Source organism: Sarcophilus harrisii, chromosome 4, assembly GCF_902635505.1.
Source record: "Sarcophilus harrisii chromosome 4, mSarHar1.11, whole genome shotgun sequence".
Classification (NCBI taxonomy): Eukaryota; Metazoa; Chordata; class Mammalia; order Dasyuromorphia; family Dasyuridae; genus Sarcophilus; species Sarcophilus harrisii.
In genome coordinates, this window is record NC_045429.1 from 66,877,174 (window position 1) to 66,890,709 (window position 13,536).

Below are 13,536 nucleotides of genomic sequence, written 5' to 3' on the forward strand. Positions count from 1 at the left end.
CATGGGCCACTTTCTCTTAGATCATTCTATACTGAATTCTTTGCATTACAATATGATCATCCTTGTGTGAGTTAGTAGATAAATAATTAACAATATAAATGTTAGTTTTGGGCATCTAACATCTTAAAAATTATGCAGACATATATCACTCTCAGCAAATTTGTATCTCAGAATTAACACTTGCCATTCTCCATTATAGCTTTTTTAAAATGAATTTGACTCTTCATCACATTGCTAATTATATCAAGAATATCTTATCGTGTTAATAGAGAATGTGCCTCCTAAGACAACTGCTCTTCACAATTCCAGGAAAATGATTTTGATCACTTCATTGAGTTCATGTGAAATTGTTTCTGCTCAATGGTACTTAAGGAATGTAAACTGATTTGAAGGGAATAAGAACTATTCTTGCAACTTCCTTAGAGATCTACCATGAAATACAAAGGATATAGAATATTCATAGTCACAGGTCTTACTCTTCCAAGATGATGGTTTAACTGTACTTTTAGATGTCTCTTGGGAAAAAAAAGGACATCAAGAAGAAACTAGACTCCAGTTTAAATCTATTGTATCGTTAGTACTTGCAGTCATAATTCATTCAGATTTTGTGGTCTGTGTTTCTTAAAAGGTGATAGCAATGTTGACCAACTGTCTACTATGTTGAGTCTTTATAATGGTTAATGAATTAATGTTTATTAAGTAGCTTGAAGTCTTCAAAAATAACACCTCTGATCTGCAGCATCATTATCTAGTCTCTGCCAGAGACAGGATATCTTGGTACCTAGGACATGGTTTCAGAGCAATTATTCTTGATGGACAGTCATTCAAGCCCTTGGCATCTGGTCTCAAAAAGCAATTCCCCATAGTAAATTCTAGGGCAAAAGACAATTGCCAACAGAAAACCTAAATAGGATTTTGATGCTATTCAGGGACACATTTCTTATAATTGCCACTATCTGTCATCTTCTTCCCTCTAATAGGGGAGTTCATCAAGGCTCTGTATGAGTCAGATGAGAATTGTGAAGTAGATCCCAGCAAATGTTCATCCAGTGAATTGTTTGACCACCAAAGCAACCTGAAAATGTGCTGTGAGCTGGCTTTTTGCAAAATCATCAACTCTTACTGGTGAGCATATGGACATCACTTTTTGCCTAGGTGACTTAAATATTTGCATATAAGATTAACTGTAGGTTTTTTAAAATCTCCCAACTAAAGGAATGTGTTATATCATACACTGTTTTGTGTATATTTAATTAGGGTTTTCCTTTTTTCTCCCTAGCGTTTTCCCCCGTGAATTGAAAGAAGTGTTTGCATCTTGGAAGCAACAGTGCCTGAACAGAGGCAAGCAAGATATCAGTGAGCGTCTGATCAGTGCCTCGCTGTTCCTCCGTTTCTTGTGCCCAGCTATCATGTCCCCCAGCCTTTTCAGCCTTATGCAGGAATATCCTGATGACCGGACATCTAGGACTTTGACACTCATTGCCAAGGTTATTCAGAACCTTGCAAATTTTGCCAAGTAGGTGATGGTGACATAATAACATCTCTCAAGTATTAAAGTTAAAAAAGAAAAAGAGAGAGAAGGAGGGAACATTTACAAATTACAAATTTATACAAACATTTGATTACAGACTACCTTAGTATAATGAGAAATCCTGGAAGGATTACATGATCAGATAGAGTGTGTGTGAGTGTATGTGTGTGTATAAATTTTCCAGAAGGATACCACTACTGCTCTGCTGTATTCATCTATACATACACAGTCACATCTCTTTACTGAGAGTTGAACTAATCCTGATCAAAGTTACAGCACTGTTAATAGATTCTCACTAAATATCAATTCTTTACTGTTCATGTTCATTGTAAAAAATTGTTCATTGTAAAAAAATATTTATAGGAATTGTTATAATTGATTTAACCATTATTTTATATCAACATTTATTGAATATCTCTTAAACCCCCAATGTCATGGTGAACACTGTGGAAGCATTCAAATGTAGTGCTTGCTTATGAGAATTCCATAAACTATCTGGAGAGAAGGTCCCATGTATCTTCTTAAAGATATGAAACCTTACATGAGACCTTCATAAAACTGTGTATATAGGCAGTAAGTACTGCTAAAAGAGTTTAAAGATGTGAGAAATTAATGTTGGCTGCATTAATTGTGGTGAGCTTCATGGAGGATTTAGTACTCATAAATTTTGAAGGATAAATAAAATTTGGCTGAATGAAAGGGTGGGAAAAAAGCATCTCAGATAGGAAAAACAACACTAGCAAAGAAAAGTATATAGGAAGATGGTGGTGGTGGTGGTGGTGGTGGTGGTGGTGGTGGTAGTAGTAGTAGTAGTAGTAGTAGTAGTAGTAGTAGTAGTAGTAGTAGTAGTAGAAGTAGTAGTAGTACTGACAGCAGTAGTAATATTTATATGTGATTTAAGGTTTGCAAACAGATTTTACATGTGCTATCTCATTTGACTTTCACAATTACTCTTTGAGTTAGTGGGTGACAATAAAAAGAATGACTTTGATGGAGAAGGAAAGACTTTGGATATAATCCTATCATCTGTAGAAAACCATGAAAGACTTTTGAGCAGAGAAGTGAAATGATAAAAGAGTTCTTTTAAGAAGATTTCTAACTTTTCCTAACTCCAAAAAAGGATGTGCATTTTTATTCCCCTTTTTTTTTTTACAAGTATATTCTATATAAAAATTACTATCTTTTTTCCCCTTTGCTTCAGGTTTGGTAACAAAGAGGAATACATGGCTTTCATGAATGATTTCTTAGAACATGAGTGGAGTGGAATGAAGCGCTTTCTTCTGGAAATTTCTAACCCAGACACCATCTCAAATACCCCTGGCTTTGATGGCTACATTGATCTGGGCAGAGAGCTTTCTGTTTTGCATTCCTTATTGTGGGAAGTTGTTTCCCAACTTGATAAGGTAAAGCAGGCTGGAAGCATAAAAGGGGAGATGGGAGATATGAAATCTTAATGTACCTGAATACAGGATGGCATGAGATGGTGACCCATTTCAGCACTGGTTGAAAAGATAACATTTGGCCCAATGGTTCTAGGGATAAGCAGGTTTGTAAATAGAATGATTTATCCTAAATGTCTAACTGCACTTACTATGTATACTAGTGTTCATTATGTGGACAGAAGAAATAGAGGTGCAAATAAGAAAGCTCTTTGAGTAACAGTACATAACAGTTAATATGTGCATTTGTAATAGTGTCCTCATATTGGTGAAATAATGAAAAACCTTGTATCTCATCTAATAGTGGATCTAGAAATTTGTGAAAGTTACAGTTTGCTGGGTTTGGTGCTTCAGCAAACATCTGATATCAAATATTTAATCTTGCAGTCCAATATCATATATGATAGAGTGAATCAGGATCCCATATAGTTATTTCAAACAGAAGTGCTGATGTTGTCATAAAACTGAGGAAATTATATTCAAAATAGAGAAATACATTTCCTTGCAGTCAGAAAAATGGCTTTCATAATTGCTAATGCCACAGAGTCCACCTGGGATTTGAAAATCCAGGTGTGTTGTTTCTCCACAGGTGTGAATTAGACACATAGGAAGCAATCATTTTAAGTAATTTCTTTTTTTGACTGTTACCCCACTTGGAGGTTAAAGAAAATTACATTTTCTCCTGTTCCTCATTAAATTTCTATCATGCCAATCCTACCTTTAGGAAATTGGACAGGAAGAACAGTCTTCACAGAGGAGAATAACTCAGTGGACTTTGGTTACCAGTAAGATTTGTGGCATAATTATCTATCGATGTGTCTGTTCACCATGGATATGATATAAAAATATATGGTAGTATGTTAGAATAATTTCCAAAAACAAATATACTTTGTCATGATGAAAATCTATATAGTTATTTTCTGTCAACACTTGAACATTTGGATGCAAAATTAAGATTCCTCATATTGCAAAATTTATTTACAAAGACCATTTTATTGGGGTCTCTTAAGCAATATTGTGTTTGGCAAAATCCACAAGCATCAGCTCTGTTCTGGGTCTACCTTGTGGCTTTTACATCTACCTGAGTATCTGAAATTTTAGCTACTGATCAAAAAGAATTACTAGGCAAAATGTGAGTGAAAAGAGAAAGAGGCAGTATGTTCTTCATTTGAACAGTATGGAGGAGTTTAATGACTGCTTAGAAAAGGGATTCTTCACTTGGAATTCATGCATTTGTGCTTTTTAAATATCTTGGTGGCTATATTTCATGATAAGAGATTTCCTATGTATCTTTATTTTATGCATTTAAAAGTATTATTCTGAGACGGAATCCATAGGCCTCATTACTCTGCCAGAAGAGTCTTTGAAGCAAAAGACCAAGGAACCCTGGCTTGAAGCATAAACATAAAAACCCAAACTAGAGAGGCCAGTTGAGCTTGTCTTTGTTCCCCATTAAAGTCACCAGGCCTTCAACAACAATCCGGAGGTCTAGTAATAGAGAAAAAAAATAGGAGAAAGAAAGCTGGTACTGAAAGGTTATTATTTTTAACTGCAAAAAGCATCAGCAGGGTTTGAAATATTTTGTGGAACAATATTAGCTGAGTCTGAATGATGGTTTAAAATCTCTGGTTTAAATTTGCTGCTTCTCCACGAATCCAGACTTAGCCCTCAGAAGCTGGGCTACCCCTAGGAGTCTCTGTGGTGGCTGTTGATAGGACATTGTTGTAAAGAGATTTGTTTTACTGATGCACATTCAATTGGCAGTAGAATGTGGCGGTCAGCATACATAGAAAATGAGATGTTCCTGCCAACCTTCTGCCCCTCCAGTGTTCCCTTGGACCCCTGAATGCAGCACCTTCTTGTATATCAGCATGCATTTCTTTTCCCACGTGACTTGTTAACCCTGGAAGTTACCTCCAGCTAGCCGACCCTGTGGCTTTTGAATGCCTTTTTATTAGGTGTTTGGTTTGCCTCATTCCTGCAGCCCATCTTGACCTACTCCACCCCCACAGACTTAGTCTGCTTTGCATGCCCATTTTAAATTGGAATGGCAATGTGGTTGTATTTAGCATGTCTTTATTTATTTATTTATTTATTTATTTTGCATTAATCCTAATTTCTTTTCTATTTCCTTTCTTTCCTCAATGTCCGCTGCACACCTTGTTCGTCTCTTCATCTCGTCACCATGGTTATGCTGCTCCATAACAATGCATTATGAACCTGCCACACCCACATGCAAAAATCTACCCTTCCTTCCAACCTTCACCCTTCCATCAATGTGCATCATCCCCCCCCCCAAAAAAAAAAAAAAAAAAACCATGGCGGATGTTCCGATGCTTATTATCCAATCAGGGTGAAAATTCCTTCCTACAGGCAACTGTGGCAAAATTGGGACCACTCCCTCGTGTTCTTGCTGATATTACCAAGTCTCTCACTAATCCTACACCAATACAGCAGCAATTGAGACGTTTCACTGAACATAACTCCAGCCCAAATGTCAGTGGCAGTCTCTCCTCGGGGCTGCAGAAGATATTTGAGGACCCCACTGACAGGTATGAAAGAGGGAGAATTTAAACTAATATCAAATAGGTGAAATATCAGGAGATTTGGTTAAATTCTAGAAAACAAAGATCTACTTAACTTTGGACAGTCTCCCAATATAGTGGATATATCAGTTACTTCTCTGGGCCTTGGTTGTTTCAACTGTAAAATGATGCAGTTAAACTAGCTGGCTATTCTCTAGTTCTCACTTTTTCAGTTTTAATGTGTCATGTTGGTGATTGAAAAGGAAGGGCCTTCAATGATCTTCTCTATCCCTATATTTGATCTGTTTCCCAACAGTAGTAATTAGAAGGTAAATTCCAAAAGAGAATATTTGATCTATATCAAATGAAACTCTAGTTCTAATATATTGTATGCATGGGTGAAGGAGGAACATAGAAGGGGAGGGAGATTGGCAAGACCTAGAAGATCTACAGAGAAATTTTGTCCTATTGAGAAAAATTAGGGAGGAGATGATAATAGGTTAAAAATCAAGAGACTTGGGAGGAATTAAAACCATATTTGAACATTATTTAGAAACGCAACAAAGTAATGGCAGTAAGATTCAGAGGTGTGGGTCTGGGTCTGTTCCTTTAGAAAAAAACTACAACAATGTAATATTTTATCTTCAAAATCAACTCACTGTGAAATTCAAATTTGAAGAGAAAACTGTGTAAAGAGAATACTTGGTCCCATGAAATTTCAGAGAAAATTGTCATGGCTAGTATGAATTGCTTGGGTTCTTGCCTAGGTGATAACTCAAAATCTCTTTCTTTTCTACAGTGAATTGCACAAGTTAAAATCTCCAACCCAGGAAAACACAGATAGCTATTTTAGAGGTAAAACATTACTGTTGGTTCAGCAAGCATCCTCCCAAAGCATGACTTATTCTGAAAAAGATGAAAAGGAAAATGGACTTCCTAATGGAAGGAGCATTTCACTTATGGATCTTCAGGACCCCCATGCTGCTCAAATGGACCATACATCCATCATGCTGGATGTGCCCATGCGGTTGACCGGCAGCCAGCTTTCCATCACCCAAGTGGCCAGTATCAAACAACTCCGAGAGACACAGAGTACCCCACAGAGTGCTCCCCAAGTAAGGAGACCTTTGCATCCTGCCTTGAGCCAGCCAGGCAGCCTCCAACCCCTGTCCTTCCAAAACCCAGTGTATCACCTCAACAACCCCACCCCATCCATGCCAAAGGCCTCTGTGGATTCCAGTTTGGAGAATTTAAGCACTGCCAGCTCCAGAAGCCAAAGTAATAGTGAAGATTTCAAACTCAGTGGACCCAGCAACAGTAGCCTGGAAGACTTCGCCAAACGCAGTACCCAGAGTGAAGACTTTTCTAGGCGGCACACGGGGCCTGATAGACACATACCTCTTGCACTTCCACGGCAAAATAGTACTGGGCAAGCACAGATCCGCAAAATGGACCAGGCCGGGCTGGGCGCCCGAGCCAAAGGCCCTCACTCCCTGCCCCACAGCGCTTCCTTACGGAGCACGGGAAGCATGTCAGTAGCCTCGGCTGCCTTAGTGGCTGAACCTGTGCAGAATGGGAGCAGGTCCCGGCAGCAGTCCTCCTCCTCCAGAGAAAGTCCCGTCCCCAAAGTGAGAGCGATCCAGCGGCAGCAAACACAGCCGGTAGGAGTACAGTTTAATACAGATTTTGCAACAACCCATATAGTCTATTAGCTAGGTTCTAACAACACCAGTTGTTAGGGAATCCAATAAAAAAAGCCCAAGGTGCTTACTTGATGGAGGTTTCTGTTGACTCTTAATCTGAAAAAGAAATTAAACCAGATCATATCTGGGTAGAGAAAAGGAGACTTAGAATTAGAAAGGCAAACCGAGTGCAGTTTCACTCAGTGCCCTGCAGGCCAAAGTACTAAGTGGGCTCTGCTCCTTTTAACAGTCATGTCCTCCACTGCTAATTAGTCAGGTATGTGGCACAAAGGGAGTAATGGAACATACTCAAGAGCCAGCAGGCCAGTTCAGTTGTTTAAATTCTGTAAGTCAGGACACATCTTCTTAATTTCCCCCCAAGCTTATAGGAGTAGAGGGAGCGTCTACAAGTCCTGTTTGTTCTGCTGGGCCCTGCCTTCCTTCAGAGTTCCCTCTGGAGCCAGAGGCCCCTGGAGCTTTTTCCTGGAAGTGGTGAGAAAAACAAACGGCTGAACACAGAGGGGCAAAGGCAGTGAGTCAAGGGGTGAGAATTAAAGAAATGCATGTGGTTGGACTCTTAAGAATTTTCAAACCACTGCTATTTCACTACATAGGCTTCGCCCAAGCAGTATTCACACCCATACTTAACAATCCTGAAAATTAAGATAACTGCTACCCTTGACTGTTAGCTAACACACCCAGTCCTTTCATGTTCGTTTCATTTTACAGGTTGAATCAATAGGGCATATTTTACTATTTGAAAGTAAGTTTATTACCTGGAAAATATAGGTACATGTTGCTTTTTTAAAAAGATGAGCTCCTAAAGAGATTTCTATAATTTTTTTTCTGTCTAATGCTATTTTAAAAGATACTAAGGGGACTGACAATAGCATGACAAATCATTTCATAAGGTCAAGAACTCTTTTTATTAAAATTAATTAATTTTTTAAAAGTGAAATTATTATGCTTCAATCTGCATTCAGATTCCATAATTCTTTCTCTGGATGTGGATAGCATTTTCCATCATGAGTCTTTTAGTCTTTGATCATTGTATTGCTGAGAAGAGCAAAGGCTATCAAAGTTGATCATCCATACAGTGTTGCTATTACTGTGTGCAGTGTTCTGCTTACTTCATTCAGCATCAGTTCATGTAAGTCTTTGCAGGCCTTTCTGAAATCCACCTGCTCATCATTTCTTACAGAATCATGGTATTCCATTACATTCATATACCACAGTTTGTTTAGCCATTCCCCAATTGAGCATCCCCTCAATTTCTGATTCTTTGCCACCGCAGAGAGTTGCTATAAGCATTTTTTCATGTAGGTCATTTCCCATTTTTTTTATCTCTTTGAAGGATCCTTTTTATAAAGCAAATTAATTGTTAATATTGGGGAAAAGTCACATGTCAACATGTATACCCTCTTCAAATCCACATAAACCAATGACAAACTTCCATGTTATTTGTTTATAAATTGTAATTTTTCAAATACATGCAGTTATAAATGGCAGATATGTTCAAAAGTGGGGGGTTAGGGTTGTTTAAAAATTTTATGAGTTCAGACTTGATAGAAGAGAGAAAGAACTTAAATTCAGGAACATTTGGGGACAGAAGAGAGGGAAGGGGGAGGGGACAGGCTTCCTAACAAGCCTACCCTGTAAGATAAACCTCTTCCAGTGGCATGCTTGGGGCAGCATAAGGTCACTAACAGGGGAAAACCATCTGGAAGAAAGGGGAGAGTGCCAAAAACCATTTGGATCTATAAAATTTTGTTTATATCTAATGGGGAGAGAAAATTTCCACTGGTCCTCCTAAACCACAGGAAGTTGTCTTCCCAGGACCCAGAGCTCAGCCTAGTTCTTTTAATACTTCATGGAGTTCAGCGCATTATAAATTAAATATGTGTTGACGGATCTGCAGAGAACCTAACCCTTATCCATAAAAATCAGCTTGCACACAAACTTTTGGTCACAAAATCCTCTGCTGGGCTACAAACGGCCCACAATCCTCTTTGTGGCTCCCACTGCTATTCCAGTTAGGGTTAGGATGTGAGCAGACATGGTCACCTCTGCGGTACATGTGCTTCAAGTGGGAGGACTGATGTGGTGCTCTGGCAAGGCATTTTACAACACTCATTAAGACATTCCTTTCCTTTTGTTCTTTAGTTACTCCTGCCAGCCTCATTAGTTGATGAACAAATGAATGAAAACGAATGACAAAGCATTTATTAAGCATTTACCAGTGCCAAGCATGGCCCCTGCAATTTGCTTGCTGAAATTCCCACTCGTTTGTCAACTCTGCCTTTTTCTACCCAACCTATTTATTTCCTGTTTCCCAAGTCATGGAATATGGGAATGGGAATGGAGGGGTTTTTTTGTTGTTTTTAATCCTTTTCTTTCTTGCTTATTCTTTGCTCTATTGTGGAATCTCAAGAGTTCTGTAGTCAGCATTTTTCCAAACAAATTCCTCTACATATTTTTAATTGCAAATTATGTTAGGGAATTCTTTTCTCTCTGATATGTGGAGGATTTCTTTGTGGGGTTTGTTCCGTGGGTGGCTATAATTATTGGCAGCTTTGTCTTTAGCAAGTTCTACTTATTTCTCAGCACTGAACAGTGACTATTATTTGGCTAGGATTTACTGGCTTCAGTCTTTTCTATTTAGTAAGTAGGAGGAGAACAAAATTTCTGGTGAGAGCATTCTAGTGACAGAATTTTTGTCCTTAACATTTTGTACTACAGCCTTTTTGTTCTTAAGAAACTGTTTTCCAATATTTCGACCCCTACTTTCTATGACCGATTTAAGGATTTCATTTTCATCCTTGTCATTATTTTATCCCTGACATCTCATGCATCATTTTTACACATAAAATGGCATATTCTGTTTTAAATTTATCTGTTGTTCACGTTCAACATATGACCTAAATATAAGGGTTGAAACTTGACAAACATAAACGACTGACAAAGACTAATGAGATTTTTCTCTTGGGACATATGAAACTATCCCAAATTCAAACTATTCAGTGATTCTTTTGGCTGATTATGATAGGTTTTTAATTAGGGGCCTTACTTTCCTATTTTTGGCAGTGAGATTTACTTGCATGTACAAGCCAGACCTGTTCCAGGCTTGTCAAGAATCTGAAACCAACTTGTCTTTCTTACATCTAGTAAATATTATCAAAGAACAGAGAAGTCTCTTGTTCTATGACTCTTATAATGGCCAGGATATGACTAATAGTATCAGTCAAAATGCTTTAGAAAGGATTGTCAAGTCCTTATGCCCTAAAGCTTTTTCTTGTTGTTTTTCCCCAACAGGCCTATATGGTCTTCTAAGTTTTAACATCAATTATCCCCATTTTCTTTGACTATAAGCTAGGATAAAAAACAATTTTTGCTACCTGCTCAACTTGAAAAAGAGTTGGAAGACAAAATTTTCTATTCATTTTTACATTATTGAAAAAATAAATCACCAATCTACAAGCATTTATTATGTGCATATTTATGTAAACTACAAAAAAAATAAAATAAAAAACGCAGGCCTTGCCCCAAAAGAATTTGTCTGGAAGATGGAAGTTTATATTGGTGAAACAATTAAAGAAAGGGAAACATTTAATTAGAAGCCAAATTGTGTGTATAGACTTAGCAAAATCCTTTAAAGAGTTTGTAAATACTTCAAAGAGTTCAGAAGAAAAGACTTTATAAACCAGAATAATCAGGGCGCTTGCATGGAGGAAACAAAAATTGAGTTAGGCCTTGACAGGTGAGAAAGGTGGGGACTCCTTGTCCCAAAAAGCAAAAAAGGGAGAAATAAATGGGAATTTTAAGGGAGCCAAATTTATGTAAAGAAAAACCTCCAACCACTAGAGCAATGCAGAAGTATGATGGACTTCCTTGGAGGTAATGGATTCCTTCTCAAGAGAAAAGACTAGAGGACAATTTTTTAGTTTTGATGTAGAAGAGAACCGGATTAGGTAAGAATCACTTAACAGGTTTGTGATTTTGTGAGGGCAGGCCAGGTGAAAAAATGGACAAAAACATGATGTCCAAAGGAGCACTTTGGGGGGGGGGGGGGGGCAGAATTAAGGTTTGTTTTATGTGTTAGGAAGTAGTGAGAAATACAGTTTGAACAGGTGGGAACTCTGTGTCTTTTATATATTCTCTTCAGTTGACCTGGCAAACCCAGGAGTTTGAACCATTTTTTTTTAATCCAAAAAACTCTGTTCTACCATTCACTGAGAGTAACAAATGAAGCTTGGTTTTTAGAGTTTCCTCTTGGATAATTCAAGCCTACAGCCTGCCTAACAACTAAGTCTCTAAAGGCCAAGACCTGTCTCCTCTGTTTCCTGTCACATCTCATCCAATTTTTCTGGTAAAATAGTCATTGGACCTACTCAGTCAATAGTTTCAGTGATGAGCCACTATTCAACTAGGCTTGGCCGATAAGGTGAAGAGGAAAATTTCATTACTGGATTGCAATGGTCTGAGCAGTTACTTTATTTTTAAAACTTTTTTTTAAAATATCATTTGTTATATAGAATAACTCAGTATAGTGCTTATAATGACTGAGACTTTGTGACCCAATGGACCATCCTGTCCCAGGTGTTTTCTTGGTAAAGTCACTGGAGTGACTTTGTCATTTCCTTCTCAACATTAAGGATGAATTAAGTGTGGAAGATAAAGTAAATTCTCATATTCTCCATTACTGGGGAATAGATAGTTCTCCTCACTTGATAGATGAAGAACTATTGATCCCCAGAATAGAAAGCCATCTTGATGATTTAAAAAAAAAAAAAAAAAAAAAAAAAAGCCTAACTCTTAGATCTTATATCAGGCCTTATTGCTTAACTCCAAAAAGAACAAAATCAGATCTGCTACAGAATATTTGGAAACAATATGCAGCCAATTCTTTTAATCATGCTTTATATTTTCTGTAAAAATCTGTTATTTTCACTATAGTAGCCAAAATTCTAAGACCCTTAGGCCAATAAACCACATTTTAAGGCTAAATCTTTTCTTTTAAGGAGGAAAAAAGCAGACTACATATCTGAATTTAATACAACAAAAATAACTATTTAGCCAGTTGTGTTCCTGTACCAATAGGCATTCTTCCCCATTCATGGTTTTGAATTAACTAATTAATGAAAAAACACTTTAAGTTCCTGCTATGTGCTAGGCACTGGGGATTCAAAGAGAAAAAGTAAACCCATTTCCTGACACCAAGGCATTTATATTCTATTATGTCAGAATGTAATATTTTATTGTATCTATTGTAATAGAATATATTCTATTCTATTATATCTATAAAAATGGAGTGATGGCTGAGGAAAAGAGTGTTTTTGTAGGGTGGCTATAGAATGATGAGTTTGTTACGTCCTTTTCAGAAACAAAGAAGAAAATCTTCTTTTCCTCATGTCCTTTTCAGAAACAAAGAAGCTCTTCTTTGAAGAGCTAAAGGTAGAAAGGAGTAGAAGTAACTGGAGTGGAGGTAGGGCAGATGTCAAGATGTTTAGGATAGATGAATATGAGGAATGGCCTAGAGCCTGATAGGTATAGCTCTTTAAGTAAATTTGCATTTAATTCCTACTCAGGGACTAAACTCAATCTCAGGGAAACTTCCAAGATGAGTAAATTCTCTTGTTCAGGGTGGGAGGCTTATTGCTGTTTGGGAGGATAAGGCAACAGCAAGAGGGGAGGCAGGATGTTTGGGGTTGTGAATTGTGAAACATGGTCTAAGACCAGCTACATGTCCTTTGAGCAAAAGAATGTTACTTAGAACCAATATCATAGTAACACATTTAGCTGAGAGAAAAAAGTAGACTGATATTGTTTGGATCACAGTTATTTCTTTTAAGAAGAAATGCTAAATGTTAAACACATCAATTGATAATCTTTGGTAAATCCCCATGATTGTTTCTGTTGCAGGTTCAGTCACCTGTAGATTCTGCCACAATGTCTCCAGTGGAGAGAACAGCAGCCTGGGTTCTAAATAATGGGCAGTATGAAGAAGATGAAGATGACACTGAGCAAAATCAAGATGATGTCAAACATGCAGAGAAGGTAGAGTCTAGCGTTCATCCTCCCAGATCTGACTATCCCAAAGCAGCAGGGGCTAAGGTCTGAGCCAACATCACAGACTTAATCTTGGGATATTATAAAAAAGATATCTCCCCGGGGGAGAGTTAGACTAGGGCCTAGATCTCTTTCACCTGTTTTCATATGAAATTCCATTATGTTGGGAGTTGCTCAGCTTTAATATCTGCTTATTGAAGCCTTTTCAATCTTACTCCTTTGAAACTTACTTATACTTTGTTTATGCTATTCTGTTACCTATTTCCATTCATTTTATATTAACTTGTAGTGTT

At 37.6% G+C, this 13,536-nt stretch overlaps 1 protein-coding gene across 11 annotated transcripts in view; it reads left to right on the top strand.

Moving 5' to 3' along the window:
• The window catches only part of RASAL2 (RAS protein activator like 2), a 320,061-nt gene that overhangs the window by 294,482 nt on the left and 12,043 nt on the right, over positions 1-13,536 (top strand). For 8 of the 11 annotated variants that reach the window (XM_031936941.1, XM_031936942.1, XM_031936936.1 and 5 more), the window contains 6 exons: positions 981-1,125; positions 1,280-1,516; positions 2,733-2,934; positions 5,323-5,522; positions 6,295-7,156; positions 13,097-13,231. In XM_031936941.1, the coding sequence (XP_031792801.1) occupies positions 981-1,125; positions 1,280-1,516; positions 2,733-2,934; positions 5,323-5,522; positions 6,295-7,156; positions 13,097-13,231 (1,781 nt within the window). The remainder of the gene's footprint in view (positions 1-980; positions 1,126-1,279; positions 1,517-2,732; positions 2,935-5,322; positions 5,523-6,294; positions 7,157-13,096; positions 13,232-13,536) is intronic. The other 3 variants (XM_031936943.1, XM_031936938.1, XM_031936939.1) reach the window with 1 other exon arrangement.